This window comes from Parambassis ranga, unplaced genomic scaffold, assembly GCF_900634625.1.
Source record: "Parambassis ranga unplaced genomic scaffold, fParRan2.1 scaffold_21_arrow_ctg1, whole genome shotgun sequence".
In the NCBI taxonomy this organism is placed as follows: domain Eukaryota; kingdom Metazoa; phylum Chordata; class Actinopteri; family Ambassidae; genus Parambassis; species Parambassis ranga.
Window position 1 is genome coordinate 3,973,221 of NW_021144767.1, and position 20,814 is coordinate 3,994,034.

Genomic DNA, 20,814 nt, shown 5'->3' on the forward strand with positions numbered 1-20,814 from the left:
TGTATTGCAGCAGTTTTAAATGGTGTTTTCCACTTAGGTCCATTAACTCCTATTATAATACTACATTTTAATATCAGAGCCATAACAACATGGAATCATGCATTTCTTAATGTAAGGGTTTCATTTGTGAGGACATGTCAAAGTTCATGATCATAAATTCAGCTTCACATTCTTCATTTCACTGCTTCTAAGACAAAAACATGTTCTGACCTGAAATCACAGTCAGTGATTCAAATGAAAGTGAAACATCATCAACATTTAAAGCACAAAGTTGAAGCTGCTGTCACTTCCACACACTCTGCTTCTACACACAGCACAGACTCACTGAGGAATCAGGAAACAACCAGAACCCAGCATGTAGAGGCTGAGTGAATGTGGTGCTGAAGGTGTGGAGGTGGATCAGTGTGTCAGAGGAGACTCTGTAGAAGGACAGAGTGCCAGCAGGACAGTCCACATACACTGCTGCTCTGTCAGAGACAGAGGAGGAGGAGATGGATGTTACTGTGTTATTGTGCCAGACAGAGTAACGACGATCAGAGCAGATCAGACTCCAGGACTGATTGTTTAATCCAAACCTGCAGTCAACACTGTCTCCTTTCCTTCTGATTCTTCTGTAACTCACTGATATATGAACCCTTCCTCTCCACTCGACCTCCCAGTAACAGCGACCAGTCAGAACATTTCTACACAGCAGCTGAGGACACCAGTCAAATCTGTCTGGATGATCAGGATATGGCTGCTCCTCCTCCACATGTGTCACCTTCCTGTTGTTGTCAGACAGTTTGAGCTTTGTGTTCACTGAGTTTGTGTCGACTTCAAGTTGACAGAAATCTGATGGAGAGAAAAAGACACAGCTGCAGTTTATCATCTGACACATCTGATGGCTTCATTCTGTCTTTACTGACTGATGTGTTGTTCATTCATACAAAGTTTATCATCAGACTTTTTGTCACTAATGTTTGAATGAACAAACACACAACTATCAGCTTTGTGTTCAAACACAACTGGATATTTGCAGCAATGTGAGTAAAGACAGACGACACATTTAGAACATGAGAAGAACAGCAGCATCAACTGTATCATTGGATAAAGAGCATCATCCAAAAGCTCCTTCATCAGAGTCTGGAGGAGGATCTGGACTGAAAGACCAGACTCAGACCTCCTGATCTATCCTGATATTGTTCCACTGTTACTATTGTAAATACTTATTCCGCTTCTGTATTATTCTCCTTCTTCTGGACACATTTTCAGCAGAACTAGTCCCACAGCTTTAATGTGAGCGACCTGAAACTGTTACAGGACGTCCGGCTGTACCGGGACACCTGTGCTGTGACTTTTCTTTCCGTTCCGACGTACGGTTTTCACGTAAATCGCAAAAAACCAGTGGGCGAACGACATAGACGGTGAATGGGGAGAGAGAGAGAAAAAGGCAAAAGTCACAAAACCAGGAAGCCGAAAACTGAGGGAGCCGTTTCCATGGTAACCGTAACAGCAGCATCAACTGTACCATTGGATAAAGAGCATCATCCAAAAGCTCCATACAGGAACATACACAACTACACTCACAGACACACACACACTCACAGACACACAAACACACACACACACACGCTGATTTTCAAAATAAAAGCCTCCAAATCATTACACACCTTACTAGGCCTGGTAAACTACACACAAGCCACCCAGAAATATGCAGACACACACTATACACACCTGCCAACACACAGACACACAAACATGGATTTTCAAAATAAAAGACCCTGCACAATAACAGGATATTCTGACGTGTAGATTTTCAAAATAAAACACTTAAACATGTTTTAACATGCATTAGGGAGTGTCCCCAACCCACCCCCCCCCACACACACACTTACACAGACACACACTGATTTTCAAAATAAAAGCCTCTAATTCATTACACAGCTAACTAGCGCTAGCCACCCCTACAAATTATACATCAAATCGACCGGCTCGGTCAGGACTACTACCCTCTGAGGTTTGGTAGCGATCGGATAAACGGTGTTTGAAAAAATCCAGAAAAACTGCGATGGACCCTCCACACAGGCATCAAATCACTGTCAAACTTTGAAGGCATGGTGTTTGGGCATTTGGGTTTGTTGTTTCTATTTTCTTTCCTGTTTAGTTCTTCTGTCCTTATGTTCCTTTCTTTGGTTGGGATTGTTGGTGCATTATCATTGAGGGTTTTTCCTGTAGAACAGACCAAAAGTCCAGTTCATATGTTCACTGGGCCGAAGCCTCTGTCATAAAATCAATAAAGTCATAATATGCCACCAGTACTGTTGTCCACAGGATGAAATCACACGTTTAAAAATGATTATTATTTATATATATTTAACATTTCACCACAAGATGGCAGCAAACATGGTCAAACTCTCACCACCCTGTTTGCCAGTGATCTGTGTTTTTTTATTGCCCATTTCTAAAATGGCAAGTGTGAGTAAGAAAAGGAAGGTTGACAGCGAAGGCCGAAGTTTCAGGACAAGTGGAAATGGAAGAAGAATGTGAGGGCAAGACATCTTGCACATTGAAACCTGTGTTGGAGCCAGACCTGCCCCCTTTACTGCAGCTGAGAGCCCAGTCTCTTCCTTCTCATCAGAGGTCCCTCGTTAATCGCGGGGTTACGTTCCAAAAATAACCCGCAAAAGGTGAAATCCGTGAAGTGATGGGCTTTATTTTTTACAGTTATTCTAGATGCTTTAATGCTTTAAGGCATTTGTTAAACAATCAAATCTTTTTTCCACCCAAAATTCTATAGAAAGAAGGGAAGAAACGGTGCAGGGAAACATGGCGGATAACGTGTTTGTCACGACCTGGTGTATTTTTGGTTTTGTTTTCCTTGTTTTGGGTTTTTTTAGTTTAATCTGTGTCTAGTTATTGTTATTTTCCTGTTCTAGTGTTTTGTTTAGTTCTTGTGTCTTGTCTTGTGCTTGCTGTTTTGTGTTTTACTTCCTGTGTTTTCCCTCCTTGTTGATCACCTGCCCCGCCCTCATGTGTGTCACCTGTGTATCGTATTGTTGATGCTTTGTTTTTTGTTCTCGCCTTTTTTCGCCATGTGCCGGGTTTTCTTAATCTAGTTTTGCCACGCAAGTTAGTTATGTTGGACTCTTCTCTTTGACCACACTGAGAGAGATTTTTGGTTTTTGCATTGTTTTGCCCTCCTGGCCTTAAATAAAAGACTCTTGAACTTTAAACCGATCTGCGTTCTGCACCTGTGTCCGCTCCTCTGACAAGCCCTGACAGTGTTTTGTTAAAACTGATTAAAAACTTTAAATAGAGACCCCGTGTGAAACTTATTTTGGTGGTAACTCGTTTTCTTAAACAGTGGCGTTTCTCGCCCTAACCCTAACCCTAATAATGCTGCTCACAGCTCAGTGTCTCAGTGTCTTCACTCTTCAGTCCATCAGTCCAGTCTGACCCTTTGGATGAGATTCTTTGTGTCTGAGTCCTGCCTGCTTTTGGACTGTGGAGCTGTTTCTTCCTGTGTTTGGACCTTTTCAACCCTTTGTGGTCTCTTATTGGATTTTGTCTTTTGTCTGCTTTGGTTGTCTCTGTTATGTCCCAGGCTGAGGGGAAACCCACACACAGCATGTCTGCACCTCCCCACTCGTCCCCACTCTCAGATCGGCAGCTACACAGGCTGGTTTCAGTGTTAGGCTGCAGTTCATGAACTCAGAGCTGAGCAGTGCCCAAACAAACACAGAGACACTACAACACACTAAAGCTCCCTAACAAGAGAAAAAAGGAAAACCAATGACAAAGCTGGAACCTAAAACTCCTGCTGGGGAGTAATAAACTCCAGTAAACACCAAAGAAATCCAACCGCCGAGGCTGCGCTACAACAGCTCTGATGGACTGATAGAACACTGACTCATGCACAATAACATGAGGAAAGACTGAGTCAAACTTACACTTCCTCAGCCCAGGTTTTAACCTCTGCTCTCCACCATGCTCCACCCTGCAGGAAGAAACACAGTCAGAATGATTTTCTAACCAACATGAGTCCAAACTGCTGATCAACATGAAGCAGAGTTCCTCAGTTTGTCAGAGACACACAAACAGACTGAAACTCATCTGTGTCGACTCCAGAAGAGTCTCTCCTGATCTGCTCTGTGTTTATTCATGTCCTCCGTTCTGTGAAATATTGCTCTCTGTCAGTGCTTTACTGTAAAATCCTCTTCATGCAGCAACAGTGTAGGTTTGATCTCAGCATTGTGCATTTATCCAAAGCAGCAAACAAGCCACACTGTCTCTGACTGTTTGTTCCTTTCACTCTATATGCAAACACAAGCCTGGTTCACATGTGTCATGGATGGAAGAGTTTCTGACACACTTCAAATAAATACATTCACTCATGTCTGTGTGTAGTTTTTACAGTGATAATATTGTAGTGTCTCCCTGCTCTCTGTCTCTGACTGAAGGAACTCCTCCTTCTACCATTGTGTTGTTGTCTCCTCTGAAGCTTCACATATGGATTGTTTCAGGAACATTTGTTTGTGGAAATAATTCAGTGGTTCTAACAGCTGAGGACATTAATAAGTAGGGCATCATTTAGTATTTGATCTGCACTAAGTGTGACTGAAAATCAGTCTGTATGTATTTTGACATGAAGAACGTGTATAAAGAAAAGTGAAGTTAACATGATGGACACTTAATGATGGAGGAAGATGAACATCAGGGATCAGTGATTATTTCTTCTCTGCAGTTTCAGTCCATCCATCAACAGCTGTGGATATATGAGCTAAACTGACAGACTGAGGAGGACTCATGCTCTGTGGTCTCTGTGTACCTGAGAGTCTTCAGACTACAATCTGGACTGTTGAGTAAAGCAGACAGCAGCTCCACTCCTGAGTCTCCTGGATGATTGTAGCTCAGGTCCAGCTCTCTCAGATAGGAGGGGTTGGAGGTCAGAGCCGAGGCCAGAGAAGCACAGCCCTCCTGTGTGATCAGACAACCTGACAGACTGGAGGTACAAAACATGTCATGAACTCAAGAAGAAAGAAGGAAAATCCAACAGATCTTCAACATGAACATGAAGCAGAATTTAACTGATGATCAACAAGCTGGATCCTGACCTGAGAGTCTCCAGTCTGCAGTCTGGACTCTCCAGTCCACGAGACAGCTGCTTCACTCCTGAATCCTGCAGGTCGTTATTATCCAGATCCAGCTCTCTCAGACTAGAGGACTGGGAGCTGAGGACTGAGGACAGAGCTTCACAGCTTCTCTCTGAGAGGTTACAGCTGCTCAGTCTGAGAAAAAAAAGAATGAACACAAAGTCAATGTTTTATTGTTCATATAAAAATCAACCATGTTTGAAATGGTTCATAAATCCACCTACAGAACTTTGTTGGAGGCTTTGACCACTGGCAGCAGCCTCAGAAGAGCCTCCTCAGAAGCAGAGTATTTCTTCAGGTCAAACACCTCCAGATCTTCTTCTGATGACAGTAAGATGAAGACCAGAGCTGACCACTGAGCAGGAGACAGTTTATCTGTGGAGAGACGTCCTGATCTCAGGGCCTGTTGGATCTCCTCCACTAGAGAACGATCATTCAGTTCATTCAGACAGTGGAACAGATTGATGCTTCTCTCTGCAGACACATTCTCACTGATCTTCTCCTTGATGTACTCGACTGTTTCCTGATTGGTCTGTGAGCTACTTCCTGTCTGTGTCAGCAGGCCCCGTAGAAGAGTCTGATTGGTCTCCAGTGAAAGACCCAGGAGGAAGCGGAGGAACAAGTCCAGGTGTCCATTTGGACTCTGTAAGGACTTGTCCACAGCACTCTGGTGGAGATGTCTTAGTTCAGGTTTGTCTCTGAAGCGTTTAGACCACAGAGATGTTGTTTGTTGTTGTTTCAGCAGGTTGACAGCAGAGCTGATGAAGGTCAGATGGACATGAAGAGCAGCCAGAAACTCCTGAACACTCAGATGGATGAAGCAGAACACCTTGTCCTGGTACAGGCCTCTCTCCTCTTTAAAGACCTGTGTGAACACTCCTGAGTACACTGAGGCTGCTCTGATATCGATGCCACACTCTGTCAGGTCTGACTCATAGAAGATCAGGTTTCCTTTCTGCAGCTGATCAAAAGCCAGTTTTCCCAGAGACTGGATCATCTTCCTGCTCTCTGGACTCCACTGTGGATCTGTTTCAGCTCCTCCATCATACTTGATCTTCTTCACTTTGGTCTGAACCACCAGGAAGTGGATGTACATCTCAGTCAGGGTCTTGGGCAGCTCTGCTCTCTCTCTGGTTTCCAACATGTCCTCCAGAACTGTAGCAGTGATCCAGCAGAAGACTGGGATGTGGCACATGATGTGGAGGCTTCGTGATGTCTTGATGTGGGAGATGATCCTGCTGGCCTGCTCCTCCTCTCTGAACCTCTTCCTGAAGTACTCCTCCTTCTGTGGGTCAGTGAACCCTCTGACCTCTGTCACCACGTCCACACAGTCAGGAGGGATCTGATTGGCTGCTGCAGGTCGTGTGGTGATCCAGAGGCGAGCAGAGGGAAGCAGCTTCCCCCTGATGAGGTTTGTCAGCAGCACATCCACTGAGGTGGACTCTGTGACATCAGTCAGGGTCTCAGTGTTCTGGAAGTCCAGAGGAAGTCGACACTCATCCAGACCATCAAAGATGAAGACCACCTGGAGGTGCTGAAAGCTGCAGATTCCTGCCTCTTTGGTTTCAGTGAAGAAGTGATGAACAAGTTCCACCAAGCTGAACTTTCTCTCTCTCAGCACATTCAGCTCTCTGAAAGTGAATGGAAATGTGAACTGGATGTCCTGGTTGGCTTTGTCTTCAGCCCAGTCCAGAGTGAACTTCTGTGTTAGGACTGTTTTCCCGATGCCAGCCACTCCCTTTGTCATCACTGTTCTGATTGGTTCCTGTCTTCCAGGTGAGCCTTTAAAGATGCCTTCTGGTCTGATGCTTGTTTCTGGTCTGTGTGCTTTCCTGGATGCTGCTTCAATCTGTCTGACCTCATGTTCCTCATTGACCTCTGCAGTCCCCCCCTCTGTGATGTAGAGCTCTGTGTAGATCTGGTTCAGAAGGGTCGGCTCTCCTGCTTTAGCGATCCCCTCAAACACACACTGGAACTTCTTCCTCAGGTTAGACTTGAGTTTACGTCCACACTCTGCAGCAGGAGTTCCTAAACAAACAATAAATGTCATTAATAAGTGAACGCTACAATAAATGTGTCAAATAAATATTTTCTGTCTCCATGAAATCTGTTCATCAGTTGTAGACAAACAGTTTGTGTTTTCAGTCAGAAGAGTTCACAGATGTCTGCAGATGTCTGTCATGGAGCAGTAAGAGGTCTTGAAGACGGTTTTTAGAGGGAGGGACTCCCTCCTCTCTGTCCTCACACTGACTCATAGCAGAGCTCACACCTTCACACAAACACAGCAACATGACACAGAAACACACAGTCAGCATGTTGTTATTGTTATTGATTGTTATTGATTGTTAGAGATGGCCACAGGGCCACCATTCCCATCTTGAAGCTAAAGTGGCCATCAAAGAAACGTCAACATTTTTATACTTTACCTGTGACCTTATGATGTCACCTTCATAATAGAACATGATAACATAAAAGCCATTGATTCCTACTGATCTATCCAGCTAATGTCCACATTAAAACTCTGCACTCAACATGTTGGAAGCATTTTCTCATCATTCCTTCCCAGTGAGTGAGTCTTACCTGTGCTGTTGGTTTCTGTGACGAAGCAGAGAGCAGTCAGTGTTCAGGGTGTTTATACTTCATCATAGGAGGAGCCTCTGTGGTCACATGACTTCCTAGAAACTCTGAACAGGTTTAAACAGACTGTTGGCTCAGATTAAAAAATTTCCCAGTTTGGGATCAATCAAAGAATAAAGATCATCAGTCTATCAGCTGGTTTATGGTGTGTTCAAGAGGAACTGGTGCTGACCTTTGGACTCTGCCCTCTTTGTGAGGTCAGAGAGGTCAAAGGTCAGGTCAGTAAAAACCCAAATACTCGCACTGAGGTGTGAAGACAATCATAACAGAGAGTGTGGTGTACAGAGAGAAGACTGTACTCACTGTCAGCGGGTCACATGTGCTCTAACATGCACTGTGAGCTGTAAGGTCTTATACAGACAGGTGTGTGTCTTTCCTCATCATGTCCACAGACACAGCTGGACTGAAGGTTAGAACCATCTGAATCATATTTCACTTTTTGTTTTTTCATCTGCAGAAATGTTTTCCTGTCAACATGGGGTGCTGTGTGTACAAAAAATAACTGAAATGATTTCAGCAAATGGCTGCAGCTGTTTACGTGAGCAGATGCTGTGACTTAATGACTGGAATGTTTAATCATCCCAAAAGGACCGGATCAGGACTGACCTCACGTTTTTAAAGACTAAAAGACTAAAATGAAATGACTAAAAAGACACCTGGGACCTGCTAGCACATACCTTCATACAAACACAACACTCCCCCCAACACTTACGCCACTGAATACCACTGTCACTCTGGATTCTACCAGCAGATGGAGACAAAGTAAACATGGGTCAGAGTACAGAGAGTCTAGAAATAACGTCATGATAAACAGTGAAGAAGCATTTTACATTAAGGATTTCATATGATGTCTGAAACATTGGATTGTAACTTATCTATAAAACTATGTTTTTGTAGGATTCATAAAAAGTGCTTTTGGACTGTTTATAAGCAGGACCTCCATCTTTCTCCAAGCTTTAAAAAACAGCTGAGAGTTTTCAGCTCATCACTTCTGGAAACACTTCATTTTAAGAGACGGCCTCATAATGCTGTTAGAAGTGTTCTTATGATTCCTGAACACCATCTGTGCATCATAACTCAGTCTCTACAGCTGCATTGGATCTCTGCTTGTTAATCAGTGATGGATGATAACATGTTACTGCACAGGTTTCCACCATTTTATGGCTGCATTAAAGACTTTGAACCTGGCTGCTGCTCAGTAAAAGCTCCATCTACAGTTTAACATGAATGAGTGACACAGTGAGAATGTAAAAAGTCAAAAGTGTCTGACTGAACACATGATGCAGACACAGTGTTAACAGATGCTGCATTGCTCTACAAAGAGCAGTTTGATGACAGACTTTCTGTTTCATGCTGACTGTGAACATTTTCAAACATCTGGAACATGTTTAATGACTGTATGAAGCAGCCAGCAGTCCTCCTCTGAACAACAGGACAGTGAACGCCTCTCACTAGCTGAATCACACTGTCTGTTAGAATGACACAAAGATCTCTAACAATCAGATGATCGGCACGAGACGAACAGATACAATAAATGTTCCAAGTGAAGCACAACAAGCAAACACTTGAAGTCACAGTAACACAACAACACTCATCAATAAACTGCTGTTAGTTACCTCCTGATGGAGAAAAGAATCTGGATGAAGCCGAGGAGTGAAGGTGACGTCCATCAGCAGGAAAACAGCAGAGAAAGAACAAACATGGAACTCACAGCAGGAGCTTTTCAACGCTCTGTTGATGCACAGAAAGGCTCAGCTCTCTGGATTCATCGTCACACTCAAGGCTTCTTTAAGGAAACATGATGACAGTGTTCTGACCTTTGGAATAAAGAGCTCAGGTCAAACATTCACAGACTGAACCAGCACAGAGTTCTTATCAGTTACAGTTCCAGACCTTGATCTGACTGTAAGGAAGGAGAAACACACCTTCTTAATAAAGTGTGTTTCAGTGAAAACAAATCCATCAGCTCCAAACATCATTTACACTCGCTATAAATGTAACATTTGATGTTCTTATCTGACTGTTACTATGAATAAACTGTGTGAGGACTTTGTGTAGTTAGATCACAACCCACAGCGAGACTGTGACAGAAGCAAAGAACAGATTTACAAATTTGCAGAAAATTATCATTTGATACGATCAGACACATCAATGCTTTGGTTGTTCTGCCAGCACAGTGGTCCAGATCCTGAAAATGAATAATCTGAGCAGATTGATTGTGGGTGGATGAAAGAAGTGAGCAGATGAGGTATTCTCAGTTTATATAATATGAAGGCAGGTTTCTGGAAACACTTCATTTTAAGAGACGGCCTCAGAATGCTGTTAGAAATGTTCATATGATTCCTGAACACCATCTGTGCATCATAACTCAATCTCTACAGCTGCATTGGATCTCTGCTTGTTAATCAGTGATGGATGATAACATGTTACTGCACAGGTTTCCACCATTTTATGGCTGCATTAAAGACTTTGAACCTGGCTGCTGCTCAGAGTGAGAACATTACTTGAAGCTGATGGGGAGCTGTGTCACTGCACAGTGTTCTGTGTTGAAGCTTCGACACATGATTCAAGAAAAAGGTTCATTACTCGAGGCTTCATTGACACAGTGCTCCAGTAGGACATCTAGTGGTGGATAAAATGAACTGTGGTGCGTGTTATTGGTTCATGGATTGTTTGGGATTTGAATCTCCGCACAGTCTCGTTTGACTACACTACATGGTTGAATGGTTTCAGGCTGACACAATAAAATACATTAAACTTTCACTTTTACTGCACAAAATTTGTATACAAAGTTACATTTGAAGTGATCATCATGATTAATCCGATTAAAATGTTTAACACAATTAAAGCATTTGCGGCGGAGAACAAAGCTGGATGCTGGTGTAGGGGAATCATTGTCGGTTTGGGTGCGAGAGGTTCCGGGTTCAAAACTTATGATACGCGAATCAGCAAGAGGTCCTCCACACACACACATGCCAGAGAAACGTGATCAATAACTTTTCTTCTACTAACATGTACACAATGACAAATTGCGATGTATGTATCAATGTAGCTAATATATTTCACTATCTAACTGATTGATCTATTACTATATATTGATATATAGTCATATCCCTGAACACACCCGATCCCACCAAGCGATTCACAACCCGAACCAATCACATGACTCGTATGCTGTTCGAAGCACTCAACTGCTTCAAACGTCACTGAAGTGGTTCAAACGTCACTAGTCACGTGACCGAAGCAAGCCTCAGCACAGTGTGAGACCGATTACGTGATTTCAGACTCGATCGGAATCGGACATTACCTCCCGATCAGGACTCGAATATATTTATTAGGACTCTCAAAGTGAATTCCTTCTGTGCAGGGTGGCTCTGTGTCCTGTAGTGTAGGGGTATGACAGCTGCTTTTGGCTCGAGAGATCGTGGTTCGAGACCTTGATGTGCTGCTGCGTGTGTGCAATCTCCTAGCGTGGCACTCTGGACACACACACACACACTCGGTATGGGCAGATACTCAAAATGAGGCAAAAAAACCTGATCGGGACATCCCTAATTAAAACGTTATGGATACGCATAGCATTGTAACTTTTTATATTTATTACATAGAAGACACCCTGAAAATAATTCATCAAGCTTTAAGGGAATACGTCATTAGTACATTTTGTTCAAAAACTGTGCATACAGCCATCAACTGCACGAGCAGATCCCCGTTTATGCATAGCAATCTCCCACCTCATCTTAGGTTGCAGACATCGCTTTTCACACTCCTCACAAAACTGCACCTGTTCCTGAGATCGCTTGTAGAGTGTTTTTCTCTTGTCAGCTGTGTGCAGAATGAACTTTGCTACTCTGTCCAGTTTAGTCTCTTTGTCCTTTCACCCGTTTCAGAAACATTTGGATATAACATCATTGACTCAAGCAAAACTTGAGAACTTTTCCACACAGATGTTTCAGAACATTCTCCTCTTTGGCAAACATGGCTTCTTATCTATGCATCCTTCATGTGACAAATAGCATTCAATTTTAAAAATAACTGAAACAGTTCCCTCATATTGTGCTAGATAAAGGCTTCTCACCTGTACGGGTTCTGATGTGAACAGTTAAATCGTTATTTTGACTAAAACATTTGCCACATGTTTGGTTTCAAAATGGTTTCTCACCTCTGGCTGGAGTCTATAGTAGTTGTCAGTGGGAGACAGGCCTTGATGGGTGGCCAGTCTATCACAGGGCTGCCACAGAAAGACAAAGACAATGAACCTAACATGCACGTCTTGGAATGTTGGAGGACATGTCACATGACGCATCTGATGACTAAATATAAGAACAAGCACATAAAAAATCCTGAACTTTAAGGAAGCTAAAAGCAAATAAAACATCAATTTATGACAGAGCTTCTGACATTGAACTATAAACTGTAGCTGACCTACAACTGGTTACTATGAAAAATACACTGTTATAATATGAGGTTATATATAAAGTTTACACACATGTAACAAATAACCAAACTGCTTTATAATGAATCTGTCACATATAATTCATGTTATTTAATCACTTCTGTTTTAATCTGTTTTAATTGGTCAGATTTATGTATGAAATATGATTCAAGTCCTCATATTACATATTTGAAGTTATGTCTCAATATTTTACTATAATAGTTATGATAACAAAAATATTGATTTAACAGACACGGGCAGTATGTGTGGATATGTCAAATATTATACATTTCTGTTCATGAAATATTATTGATGGACATGCTAGATAAAATATTTACCAGATCACATTTAACACATTATGATGAGTTATTATATATTATAATTATTACATATTGATGTCTATTTACCATCATTTACTTTAAAACCAAAATATGTATTTTATATATTGTATAATTTTGATGAATATGAAACGTGTGTTAACATGTAAAACATATGAATGTTTTACCATCTTTTATCTTTTATTTCCTCTTATTTTAGCACCACATCAGGTTTCTTTATTTTATATATTAATTTATTACTGATTAAAAATACTGAAATGATGAAACACTAAATAATTCTGCACAAACAATAGCTCAGATTAAAGTGTTGTCCGTTTGTTTTTTCTGTCCGTGTGCTGTGTGATAAATTCTATACAAAGTATAAAAATAATACAAATGTGATTCAGTAGAAACAGTCCATGAAGAAAGTGACTTTAAACAGCTTCAACATTTCCAACAGTAAAAACAAATGTTAGTTCTTACCTGTTACTATCAGTTTAGTTCCAGGACCAAAGATCCTCACACAGTGAAACAGGCTCATACAACAACCTGCTGAGTGAAGCATCCAATCAGGAGGCAGGAGTCTGTCAGAATTCCATGTTGCAGGAACGTCTGTGTAAAACAGAGACACTGAAAATCTCCATGTTTGTAAAAAGCACCACAGCGTCCTCATCATAGCTTTTTCCTGCTGGTTCTAAACTTCCTCTGTTAACATGTGAAGCTCCGACTGGAAGACTCCCAGTCAGCGCCCCCTCTGGTCACATGGACTCATTCCTTCCTTTGTTGGGATCAAACATGCATTTGTGCAGCTTTCGGTGCTTCAGAGCTCTTTGAGTGTGTTTGAGTCTGAGATGGAGGTGAAACATGAAGCTGATGTGGTTTTCTGTTCTCTGCTGGTTTTTGTTCAGGCTGCTCCCATAATCTCTCACTGTGGGACCTTCCACTCCACCAACAGGAGCAGTAGGTGGCTGAATGATCCTCTTTAACTGTCTTGAGCTCCAGCTCCAGCCCTTCTGTGTTTGTACAGCTGAGAAATCATCTTTCTGAGGATGACTGTAACCTCCATAGATGTCACCATTATCATTATCAATATAGAGAATCAGTCTGAATGTGTCCTGGTCTTTCTTCTGGTACCAGAATACAAAGCTGTCACTACACTGTTGAAGCCCTCCACAGCTGAAGGACACATGTCCACCGACTCTCCTGGTCAGCGAGGCATCGTCCTGGGTCAGATCTGCTGCCATGGAAACCAGCGCTGCAGAGACAGGTGGAGGTCAGTGTTTGTTACAGGTGCGGCTCGTCGGCGCCTGATTGGCTGGAAACACTCACCTGAACACAGCCAGCAGAGAGCAGCAGCCGGCAGGAGAAGCATGTTTCCTCTGGTGAACTCACAGAGAAGTGACGCTCTGATGCAGCTGAGGCCAAACGAGGACGAGCTGCTCAAAACTCCCATCAGCCCCTGCTGCCCTCAGATAAGACTGCTGAGTGCTGTGGTTTGTAACCACAGCTTCAGATGAGACTGATCACTGCTAATAGAAAAGAAAAGAATTCTTATGAAGAATAGTGCCATGATATCTGGTATTATCCTGTCACCACAGTTTGTTGTGTGTGTGTGGTGGTGAGGAAGGCTGGAGAACAGGAGAGATGAGGGTTTGGACTAATTGGACTTATTAATGACTTTTTACTAACCAGACTGAAAACTGTGTCATCACACACCCACACATGTTGTGTTATAAACTACTACTCATACATATTTATACACATACATATGTTTTTAAAGCATGCTGTGTGGATGGGAAAGGAGGCAGAGCTGAGCCTGTCTGAGCATGTGGCTCCACCTAGTGGACAAAAGTGCAAACCACTGGCCCGGTCACAGAAGTCAGAGGCTCATGCAGATCATGGGGCATGTTTTGCAGTGCTTATCACGAGCGTGCTTCTCCTGCAGTTCACACACTTGTGAGGACAAACACTTGTTGCTGCAGGACTGACTGTCTGTGGTGGTTTGGCAGCGTCCTCCTGATAGTTTTAGTCTCTCATCAGATGTTCAGGTGAGCCACACATCAAGACATCAGATAAAAACAGGACAGACTGCTTCAGATTCTCATGTTCCTGTTAACAACAAAGATCAACAATTCACTTCAGTGATGTAACTGCACATTGAGAATATTTCAATGCACCAAGAAGACTTAAAAAGTACCAAGAAGCCCTGAAAGAAAATAAGATGATGATGTCACATTGATACAAAGTCAGGCAGAAGATTTAAAGGTAAGTATCTAAGGATCTGTTGGAAGAATTCTGGAAACAACCTAACCTGTGGCCTGCTGGACTTTGTGGAGACAGTCTGTCCATATGTCTTACTATGGAAATATATGTGGTGTTACTCCTATGATCTCATACATGATATGTTACTGTCATATATGATTATGCTTGTGCCTATTCTAAGATGTGTGTGTTCTGAGAAGCTGTGTCTGTCAGATAACAGAGGGTATAAGAAGGGAGCTGCTCTGAAAAGACCTTGAGCACTCCTACAGAGGCGACTGTCTGTGTGTGTGGCTGCTCCTTCCTGCAGGAATAAAAGCACTTGAGTGATTAACAGCTGATATTTTGGGTTTTATTCCTAACAACTTCACACACTACAGACCAGCCTCACTGCTGCCTCACTTCTCTAAAGTCCTTGAAACACTGTTTAATGATCGCTTAGAAACATTTATTGAAGAACATCAGTTATTAAATGAAAGCCAACATGGATTTAGACTGAAAAGATCAACCTCAATGGCAACAACTGATGCAGCAGAAGAAATCTCAAATGAGCTGCACAATAAAGAAATCAGCCTGGAACTGGGTGAAAGTGATTTAACTGACACAAGCAATGCTAAGCCATGTCTGTTTTAATCAATCAAACCTGGATGTGATCAATAACCTGCTGTGGAACACCTTCTTTATGAAGAACATAAAGCTGCAGTCAGTGATGTTTCTGATGCAGTGTGTCTCCAGCAGGGGGCGCCGTCACACTGGAAACATGAAGCTGATTTTTACAGCAGCCTCCCTGTTGTTGCTCTGTCTGTGTCTGTTTACATGATAACAGCTGTGACACAAACAGAACAGTGATGGACTTTATTCAACCTGCTCAGCGAGAGAAGCAGCGAGCAGCTCTGATAGAAGTCTGTCTGCACCATCATCAGGGTCTGATGCTGCTGCAACAGCCGGACTCTGGGACGAAGTGACGTCAGCAGATGTCGGGTTGTCCTCTGAGTCTCTGAAGCAACATGCGGCTCAGCTGGAAAACAGCTTCTGATGGAGCTCTGATAGTCTGACTTCATCTCTGAGAGGAAGAAGAGGGAGAAGCCGCTGCGCAGCGCGCGGACTCTCTCCAGCAGCAAAGTGCAGAGATCATCAGAGCTCCACATGAGCCGAACATGAAGAGACACAGTCCGCTAGCAGCTCCTTCACTGTCGGCCTGCAGCGCTGCTCCCACACTCATCTGGACTCTTTCATCCACACACAGAAAACACGAGCGGAACATTCAGCCTGCAGAGGAGCTGCCTTGGATTGAGTCTCCGCGGTTCTCATGGTGTGTTCAAGGACCGCCTCCTCTCAGCTGATCATAACTACACTCTGTGGATGCTTGTGTCTCTTCTCCCCTGTAGCTTCCTGCTTGTTGCTCCGTCACACGCCCTCTGCTGGTGAGCCGCGTCATTACACACAACCGCTCATGTAATGAGGCGAATTTATAACTTTTGACTTTATGTGGAGGAGGGATTGATTTTGGAATGAGGAGGCTGCAACCTGCGATGGCACCACTAGATGTCAGCTTTCCACAGCATCGGTGGTTCAGTGGTAGAATTCTCGCCTGCCACGCGGGAGGCCCGGGTTCGATTCCCGGCCAATGCAATAACCCTTTTAACTGAGGAACATGTGAGGGGACATATATTCACCTTCACATCTATGCTGTTGTTCAGCATGTTGTTTTTATATGTGTTAACAGACCTATCTGACTTCTGTTAACATCACTGTGACATACACACAGAGGCACTACACTTCACAGACGAGCTTCAGTGGTACAGTGCACATCACATTTGAAACAAGAGCACTTACCATCACTGGTAGTGAAGGTGTCACAGGAAGAATTACTGTGATGTTTTACCTTTAGAGGCTTTTTAAAGAACACATTCATTTGATTTAAATTAAGAATGTTTGTTGGTGCAGTAGCCAGCATGAGCACTGTAGATGTCTTTATTTAAAGAAGAAAAAGAGAAAAGACCATGTTTCACCTCTTTCTGAGCCTCGTTAGTGCAGTAGGCAGCGAGTCAGTCTCATAATCTGTAGATTGTGACTTCAACCCTCACAAGGGGCACTTGTTTTAGAGCCAGAATACAGATTACAAAGAGCACACTGTATATTTACATGTCATCCAGGTCATATTCATAGAGACCACTGAAGCAAGGCTGAAGCTGGGCATTGTTGGGAGCCAGTGTGCAGGGCAATAGTTGCTAGACAGCAAGCCTTATCTAGACATGGAGGACAGTCTCCTCATGGAGGACAGTGATATGCAAAGTGCTCAATGACACAATATTATAACAAATACTTATGAGACATTATATAAGAAAGACCAGTGCATCATGACTTCAGCTCCATTCAAAGCTTTAGGAGGCTTCATGGCCTCCATCACTCCATAAGACTGTTCCATCTGTTCTGCATCTCTGACATGTGCTGGGACGTGGTCGCTTGGATGTTTCACTGCAGCTCATCTAGTAATAATGTGTAACACATATATGAACATCAAGCTGATCATGTCATGCTAAACTGAGTCCTTGGAAGAGAAAACTGACATGTAACAAATAACAATTTCACTTTGTAGATTACAGCAACATGTGTTTACACCAGAATTGGTCCATGCTCTCTGTTTCAGTTAACCTGTCCGCACAGAATTAGTCTCTGACACAACATGTAGAGCCTGGATAGCTCAGTCGGTAGAGCATCAGACTTTTAATCTGAGGGTCCCGGGTTCAAGTCCCTGTTCAGGTGGAAAGCTTTGTACTCCTGTGACACAGTTCTAGGATGGCCATGTAGCAGCTCAACTTCCCAAGAAGGAGACAGAGTTGGATGTACCATCTATGTAGATGTTTTTTAGCAAGCACATAACAAACATCAATAAATGATACATACATACATACATATGTACAATAAATACATGGAATTCCTTTTTATTAAAAGCTAAAAGCTGGTTTAAAACTCATAACTAAAATTGTCCTTCCCCCTGCACCTATTTCCTGAGTGGACTGGTCCGGAACCATAAATGCCTGCTTGTTCCAAGAGGGACTCTTTTGACTGTCACCCCTGGCCACAACACAAGGTAAGAGCTCACACACCATCACACATTAACAATAAACAATCATTAAAAACCCACAATCCGATCATTGTATAGTTAATTCAGCATCTGGTTCTTGTGTCTTACAGATAATACCTACAGCTAGTGATGGGTTTTCAAGGCTTTGTTGAAGCTTCGACACCTGATTCAAGAAAAAGGTTCATTACTCCAGGCTTCAATGACACAGTGCTCGAGTAGGACATCTAGTGGTGAATAAAATGAATTGCGGTGTGTGTTATTGGTTCATGGATCGTTTGGCATTTGAATCTCCGTGCAGCCTCGTTCGACTACACTACATGGCTGACACAATAAAATACATTAAACTTTCAGTTTCACTGCACGCAATTGTTACAAAGTTACATTTGAAGTGGATACATAATAATTAGGGCTAATCAAACAACATGATTAATCCGATTAAAATGTTTAACACAATTAAAGCATTTGCGGCAGAGAACAAGCTGGATGGTGGTGTAGGGGAATCAGCGTCGGTTTGGGTGCGAGAGGGTCCGGGTTCAAAACTTATGATACGCGAATCAGCAAGATGTCCTCCACACACACACATGCAAGAGAAACGTGATCAATAACTTTTCTTCTACTAAAATGTATACAATGACAAATTGCGATTAACTGCGTTTAATGCTATGAAATTCTTAGATATAAATAATAAAAAATAAATGTGCATCGTTTGCATCCAAGTAATATATTTAACTCATATTTAAAGAATCTCAAACTGATAAATGTATCAATGTATCTAATATATTTCACCATCTAACTGATTGATCTATTACTATATATTGATATATAGTCATATCCCTGAACACACCCGATCCCACCAAGCGATTACAACAATAAATAATTACTCCATGTTGCTGTGTTTTTATTTTATCAATCATCCCACTGCCACTACACAAACAAAAATCATGCTCCCTACATGGGTTAAAGGTGAACTAAAAAAAGATTAACTGTGCTAGCAACCACTGCTAACAGTAATGAAGAGGCCCTTCATTACGGGGGGGGGACACCTTCTGTGGGTTGGTGGTGAAAAAAAGTACATTAGTATATTATGAAATATAATAATATGAAGTAGTTGAGATTTCCTGCAGATTTTAACAGGTTGTTAAACTATTTTAGCTACAGAAGTAAACACTTAATGACTGAGTGATGAATGAATGAGTGATTAATGACTGAGTAATGAATGAGACAGATTCAATAAACACTCATTGATTTTAAAACACGGTGACAGAAACTAATTCCAAGTGAAACAACAGTTTTGTCAAACACACTGGTGGCACTACACTAACAGATGATACAAAACCTCCATATCTGAGGCCTTCTCTCATTTACAGAGACAAAACACTGGCAAATCTCCCTCATGTCCACCTGATAGAGTTTCCCCGTCATCACTCACCTCAGCAAGCATACTTTTGAATTAACAACCAATATAAGTGAGCTTTAAATATATATATCATCAATGAAATAACATCAGCATGTTGATTTAACACAGTTCTCTTCATCTGAGTTTCAAAAAGTTGTTGGACCATGAACCAAACTCTGCTTAATGCAGATAATACTGAAACACTAAAAATACTAACTTACAAAAAGATGCATGTCTTTATTTTTATTTGCTTATAAAACTGCTGAATTCACAACAAACCTTGTGGATGTGTTTATAATGACGCCCTGCCTCATCTGCTACATCAGTGTTTCCCTGTTCATATAATGCTCCACTGTGTCCTGACGGTCCATCACATGTGTTTTATTCTTGCTGATAAGAATAGGAGCAGGTGGCTATGTGCACTGGCACAGCGAGGCTGAAGCTAGCAGGCTAACAGGAGCTAACCTGGCCTTATTACAATATGGGTTAAAGCTGAAAACAACTCTAACTCTCCGTGTCTTTGTTGGGAATCTCCTCATGTCCATTGTGTGTGCGGAGGGAGCAGAAAAGGCAACAACATGTCATCAGACAAATAAAACCGTCTACTGTAACTGAAAGTAAACAGCAGCTTCCTCCCAACTTTTCTAAGTTTCTTTAACATCAACCTAACGTCACCTGGGGCCATGTGACAAACAGTCAGGCTTCAGCATGAGCTGGACTTTGTGGGATGACACTGACGTTACCTCCTCCAGCTTCGACCAGCACCGACGGTTCTCTTCACTGTGTTTTACGCTCGCCCGAAGAAACCACTGGCTTTGTTAGGTCTGTTACTATAGTAACGGTATTGCAGCGCTGTGGTAACCAGGAAAACTGGAGGATCCTCAACCGTTGGTAAATGGGACCGTCTGGCCTTCAAAGCACTTCCTGATTGTGGCGCGACGTCATAAATTTTGGTGGCAGTGTTTCCACCAACAGGAGACCAGCTGTTGAGGAAGATTTATTAAAGCTGCAGATTCACATGAGGTCAGAGATCAATTCAAAACAATAAACAGTCAATCCCTGCATTATTGTAAACAAACACAACAGCTCTGTACACAATCAATTAAACTAACATTACAAATGTGCAAATATTGATCACTTGATAACTGATCTCCCAGCCATCATTACAATCAAACAATAATCCCGTCGTCTGTGAAAACGAAGCAGAACAGTGTGTTCAACAACTACAGGCTAAAGTCCACTTTGCACATTACACAGAGTGTAAGGCCACACAGGTTGGGAGGAAGAGGAGAGGTGTATGGACCAACACGTTTTCACTCGACCACCTTCAGGTCTGGTCCAGGGTCCTCTGGGCTGCTCAGAGAGCAGATCTCTAGACAGTTGTTGTTTTTGCTGCCCTCCTCTGGACAGACCAGATGGTGTGATTTGCGGTCGGCTTGTCTTTGTTGCCACACGTAAAGTGCAGCAATCATCAGGGCACAGATGCAGAGCACCAGCAGGAAGGAGACAGCCACCATGTGTGAACACATCCTGGAGGATGTTGAAGGGAA

At 42.5% G+C, this 20,814-nt stretch overlaps 1 protein-coding gene and 1 non-coding gene across 2 annotated transcripts; one reads left to right on the plus strand and one right to left on the minus strand.

Moving 5' to 3' along the window:
* Nucleotides 1-328: 328 nt before the first annotated feature.
* Nucleotides 329-20,781, minus strand: LOC114429879 (tripartite motif-containing protein 14-like; the record flags this gene model as incomplete). Its single annotated transcript, XM_028398491.1, has 5 exons — nucleotides 20,590-20,781; nucleotides 5,094-5,251; nucleotides 4,808-4,981; nucleotides 3,930-3,976; nucleotides 329-831 (listed from the first exon to the last, which is right to left on the minus strand). Coding segments are annotated over exons 1-5 (1,074 nt in total), but the record flags the coding sequence as incomplete, so codon positions are not given.
* Nucleotides 17,474-17,546, plus strand: trnak-uuu (transfer RNA lysine (anticodon UUU)). The gene has a single exon. It is a non-coding gene; the product is annotated as a tRNA-Lys (tRNA).
* Nucleotides 20,782-20,814: the final 33 nt, after the last annotated feature.